The 5,688-nt window shown below is 47.0% G+C and overlaps 1 protein-coding gene across 1 annotated transcript; it reads right to left on the bottom strand.

Moving 5' to 3' along the window:
- Nucleotides 1-1,246: 1,246 nt before the first annotated feature.
- LOC137883489 (insulin-like growth factor-binding protein 3) lies at nt 1,247-5,283 on the bottom strand. Its single transcript, XM_068724974.1, has 2 exons — nt 4,766-5,283; nt 1,247-1,518 (listed from the first exon to the last, which is right to left on the bottom strand). The coding sequence occupies exons 1-2, from the start codon at nt 5,127-5,129 to the stop codon at nt 1,247-1,249; spliced, it is 636 nt and encodes a 211-aa protein (XP_068581075.1). The 5' UTR covers nt 5,130-5,283.
- Nucleotides 5,284-5,688: the final 405 nt, after the last annotated feature.

The raw sequence follows: 5,688 nt of genomic DNA, 5'->3' as shown, positions 1-5,688 counted from the left end.
TTCCCTCGTCTCTCTCCCCTGACTTCTTGTCATTTCGTAGGAATTGAATGAAGAAGTCTCACGCCTGCTGTCTCTCCGAGGCACATGGTGACGATGCCTAGCGACAGAGGTTGGTGGTATTTAAGACTAAAATAGACAATAAAGAGAATAGTAATCGTAAGAAGCCGGAATTTACAGTAGCTGATAATAATTGCATCTATTTTGTAATTCAAAGACACAGCTCTGTTTAACATTACATGTAGAAATAACCATGCGATACACACATTATGTCATTCCAGTGACTGGCAAGATGCTAAACCACGACGCTACACTGGGTTAGCTTAGTGAAGAGACTTCCCTCCGAACAGGAAACAGTTGTGGAAGTGGCTGCAAAGGTAACCTCAAGACTTTAAGTGAAAGCTTTAAGTGATTAACGCTAACGCTAGCTGACTTGCAGTTTTTAGTCACTCTTTGTGTGAAACTCCGGTTATGTGTGTGTGTTCATATTGAACATTTTTGAAACTATTATTTTCAACTTTGAACTTGTCATAAGATAAATATTGCGTGCATAGTACGAAGGTAGCTAACGTTAGCGCTCACTAGCAAAAGAACACGTTAGCCTCTCTGACTCCATTCTTCTCCCTGGAATGACGGTGAGTCGTCATGTTTTCATTCATTTAAAATGTTACTTAGTCCAAAGGTAAATGACGTTTTTTTTTTGCTGCTCAATGACAAGACTCTCTGTCATATTGTCAACAATATCAAGTTCAAATTTAAATGAGTCCAACGGTAAATAATTCAAACGAAATACAAAGAAGCTAACGTTAGCGCTCACTAGCTAGCAACAGAACACGTTAGCCTCTCTGACTCCATTCTTCTCCCTGGAATGACGGTGAGTCGTCATGTTTTCATTCATTTAAAATGTTACTGAGTCCAAAGGTGAATTACGTTTTTGTTTGCTGCTCAATGACAAGACTCTCTGTCATATTGTCAACAAGTTAAAATTTAAATGAGTCCAACGGTAAATAATTCAAACAAAATACAAAGAAGCTTGAGGAATAACTAGCTAGCATGCTAACGGCTTTAGGCCAAGACAAACTCTCTTCTTCTCTTCTTCAAAAGATGTGGTTGGAAGCATAACATTACATAACATTTATTTTATATGAAGCAGGTCATTTCTTTTAATTTCACAATCAACAGCTGTCTTAATGCTTCTGCCTTTACCGTTTTTTCCTCCGTAGAGCAACACTATAACTACTTTTACTTCTCATTGCCGCTGGGTGTAACTTACATACTCAATCTCCCTCTTGTTCTCCAGGGAGAAGTTGTGCATGTCCATATTGGCTCCTCCTGACACCGATTCCACCTTGTAGCTCTGGGTCTTCCTGTTCTGATCTTTCTGGATCAGCTTGTTGTGCAGAGGGGGCCTGGTGTCCATCGACCCCCGGCTGTGCCCGCCCTTCGAGGTCGCCACGCCGGGCAACACCGGCACCGCCGCTGTCACGTTGGCACAGCCGTCTACCTGATGTCCAGCGTTCTCTGAAAGGGTAAAGGTGAGTCATCAGTTTGTTCGAGATGTTTCATTCTTACCGGTTAACATCCGGCTATTTTTCATTTGAATGAATGATCATAAACGTAGCAAATTGAAGCAATAAATTCCTCAGTGCTATTTAGACAGAGAAAGCAGAGATGTCGGGCTTGTAGAGCCGCGGTATCGATTGCTTCGATGACCCGCGTTAACTATAAACAAGGATTTGACATCCTCATAAAAGGTGGCACATTTTCCCTTTAAGGCTCGTATAACAATATCTTACCATAAAACTCTATGCGGTGCAAAAACAGGGAATCGGCTCCTAAATTTCGTCATGCATTTTCCCCTTAATTTACTTCTCAGCTAGGACTTTACTTAAGTACTCTGGTGAAACTTTTTAATGTCGGCAGTGTCTGCTTTTCTTAATCCAACAGAGAAGTCCTGACTGCCTGAGAGAGGCCTGTTTAAAAGAGACAAAATAAAGTTAGCTCATTGCCTTGTGGGCTGTTTGGAGCCAGAGCTGAAGCCAAGTAATAAACAGAAACATGACGATTTCATATCCACAAATTTCCACAGCATGCAGACCAAGAGATAGTCACAGAGACAAACTGAGTGTAAACAAGACTCTTTAAGGACGCTGTGAGGAAGAACATGTTGTGATGTGTCTGAGTAGGGAAGGGGAAACGGGCATCGGGGCTAAAAGAGGAAGAGGTTAGGGCAGTAAGAGGTAAAGTGGGAGACGAGGGAGCAGATATATTAATAGCCTGTGGCGCTGGCAAAGATTCCAGTCAAATCGTTAAAGACAGAGTGGGTACCATCTGACCGAAAGGAAGAGAGGAGGGGCCTCCAAACACTCCTCCCTAATATAGGAGAGGACCAAACTACCCGCCATGTGCCACCCGGTCAGCCGTGCCGCCACGGGGGCCACAGTCGGAAGAGCTTACCGAGCTCGGAGAGACGTCCCGAGGAGGCAGAGGGACGATGGGAACACACATGCGGCGGCTCACACACACACACACACACACACACACACACACACACACACCCAAACAGTTTTAAAAACGTTAACTCAAAGCAGATTTTGTGTTCGAGAGCTGCGGTGAGGGCGGCGGACGGGCATGCAGGGGTGTAGCTCGTGTGGGCAGGCAGGCTGGCAGCCCACCCTTTCTCCGTGACCACCTGATCAATTAGTGACGCGATCGGGCTCCACAGTCTCCCAGGCTCCCCAGAACTTAGAATAACAACATGGATGTCAACAACAACATCAAACTGGGAACAAGACAGCGCCAGAAACCAACAGTGATCTTTGACCTGATATAGCCTCCACACGGGTTTTTTCTAAACCCTGCAAAAATGTCCATAAATGTCCATAACCAAGGACAGAAATATTGAGCCCTTATTTACGATTCCAGCAAGCATTAATTTTTATTGTCAATATACGCTTTTATATAACCTTTTAAGAAAGTCTGGGGCGTTTTAGATAAACACATTACGCAATTTGTTTGTATAATGGGACAGGGGTAAACAGCACAAACTGCGGTCAGGAGAGCTTGTAAATGTCTGGGAGGAGAGGCTGCTCTGGAGCTCCATGGGGACTGATGGTGGTGGAACCGCTGGGCTGCACTTACACACTCTGACCCACAGGGGCGCTTAGGATCACCCCCCCCCCCCCACCCCCATCTCCACTGGAAATAAGCATGCATTTATACCTGTCTCATTGCTGTTAGACAGATGCTGCAGATAGAGATACGTTTATACAAAATGACAGAACGAGAGAAGTAAAGAGAGAAATATACAGGCTAAGTGACAGGAAGTGAAAAAGTAAGTGTGTGTGTGTGTGTGTGTGTGTGTGTGTGTGTGTGTGCTCGCCGGTGGATGCATAAGCATGTCTGTGTGTGTATGACAATGTGACTGTTGAGTGCTTGCACACCACACATTACTTTGGCCAAACCAAATAACCAGGAGGAAGAAACACACACACACACACACACACACACACACACACACACACACACACACACACACAGAGGCTCCTGGAGGCCTGACGTCAGCAGTGCCTAAACACACAACAGTGTGTATTCACATGTAGGTGGCGTGTGTGCCGTTTCACCAGTGTGCGCAGCGTGCATCCATTCACACAGAACACCGTGCAGATATGAGCTCTCTCGATATGTATATTGGCAGGGTGGCACGCAATGTTAAGTATGCAGTTTGGACTCGTTGGTGATTACTTGAGAGTGCACTCTGTACTTGAGTGTGTGTCGGATGCTTATGGGGAACTCAGAGAAATGACCCCCCCCCCCCCCCCCCCCCCCCCCCCCCTCCTTTGCCACACACCCGAGATGTTTTGGCCCACATCCTGGATCAGGAAAGCAGCAGCACATATTTTCATGCTGTGTACAAAAATCCATGAGCTTTACTTGAAGGAAAATAAGGACATTACAGAAGACAAGGACATGGTCTGCGCTCAGCCTCGGCTAAATACTGTATACTTACAGTATGTATGTGGCATTCCTTAACTATTGGTTTGAGGGAGCCAGGCTGTGTGCGTGTGTGTGTGTGTGTGTGTGTGTGTGTGTGTGTGTGTGTGTGTGTGTGTGTGTGTGTGTGCTTGAGGCTCTATGTGTGTGTGTGTGTGTGTGTGTGTGTGTGTGTGTTAGTGAAGAAGGAGCAGTGTTGCTTTTCTTAAAACAAACAATCTGCAAACGGCAAAAAAAAAGACAATCTTTTAATTCCTTTATTTTAATTTGGCAATTTCAACATGATGGTCCAAAGATGTGCACACATGGGGGGGAACAAAGTGTCCGCCTGGTGGGACAGCAAAGATGAATTGCTGCGTAAACCTCCAACCCATAGCTGGCGTTATCCACTCAAACTTCCAGGAGCCAATGGGACGTGTTTAACCCGGGCGAACCCGCCATCACTGTGCAATGTCAAGTCCCCACGGCTAAAATTGTGGCACGCTGCAAAACAGCCCACTGAGAACACTTTGCGCATTTGTACTTGTGCCTTAATAATATCTTCAGTGGATCATTATCTCATCCACAATCAATACACTTAATCGCGTTTTTTTTTCCATGAGCAGGGAACACCCCAGACCTGGTCAACACAGAGCAACACCTCATGGGGAGGGTGCCTGTCAAATGCACTAAATAACAACATCAACAACAACAACAACAACAACACACGCACAATAAAAAGGAACACGATTGTCAACAAACCGTGAAAAGCGCAAATGATAACAGCGCGTCTTACCTTGTTTTTGCGCCGGTATGAGAATGCCGTTGAGTTTTTTGGACGCGGCGCCGGAGCACGCTCCCCGTCCCTCCAACAGAGCTTGCAGGGGTCGGCTCTCCCCCGGCTGGTGCTGGCAGGTCAAGCCGGAGCCACAGCGCGCCGTGTACACTCCACACGCCAGTCCCTCGCCGAGAGCGCACGTCGTGCAGCAGCCGCAGCCGGGCTCCCTCACGCGCTCGGCGCAGTCCTTCGGCAGCGGCTTGCACAGCAGGAGCGCCCCGGCGTCGCAAGGCTCGCATCGGACCACCGGCCCCACGGTGCCGGCGAGCCCGGTGAACGCAGCCAGTGCGGCGGCGAGACAGAGCACGCAGAGACCGGGCATTCTGCCGATTAAGCTGGTCACAAAGGGACAGTACGTGAGTTGTCGCGTCGGCTTAAGGGGACTTTCTGTGACACAGCGAGCCGGCTAGCCTTCTCCATCTGTATTTTCTTTTACGCGAACTTCTCATTTTATACAGGCGGAAAAAGAGCCAACAAGTCACACCCTCCTCCGTATGAATAATGTAAACGGAGAGCCCCGATATGAGGGACCGCTACATCCAGTCAGGAGAGAGAGAGAGAGAGAGAGAGAGAGAGAGAGAGAGAGAGAGAGAGAGAGAGAGAGAGAGAGCGCGCTCAACTCTTTTAATCCCTTATAATAATTTACTGAGGACCGACCATCTTTCATGCTCCCTCTGATCTGGCATAAGAGCAAAGGTGTTTGTGTTTCCATCCGGCAATTTGGCCTCTTGTTAAAAGACAGGCGAGTACCGGGAGCTGCAGATGGCAGCAGCTAGACTGCGCTGGGTCACCGTCACTCTCAGTAGTATTGATATCATATTTTATGTTACAGAAAAAAAGAGGTGCACAGATGCAGATCTCCAGCAGAAGATAAATATGCT

The sequence above is a fragment of the Cebidichthys violaceus genome, unplaced genomic scaffold (assembly GCF_023349555.1).
Source record: "Cebidichthys violaceus isolate CVI_PGR_0920_01 unplaced genomic scaffold, fCebVio1.0.p SCAF_33, whole genome shotgun sequence".
In the NCBI taxonomy this organism is placed as follows: domain Eukaryota; kingdom Metazoa; phylum Chordata; class Actinopteri; order Perciformes; family Stichaeidae; genus Cebidichthys; species Cebidichthys violaceus.
Note: the sequence above shows the minus strand (reverse complement) of the source record. Positions and strands in the feature narration are given on the sequence as shown.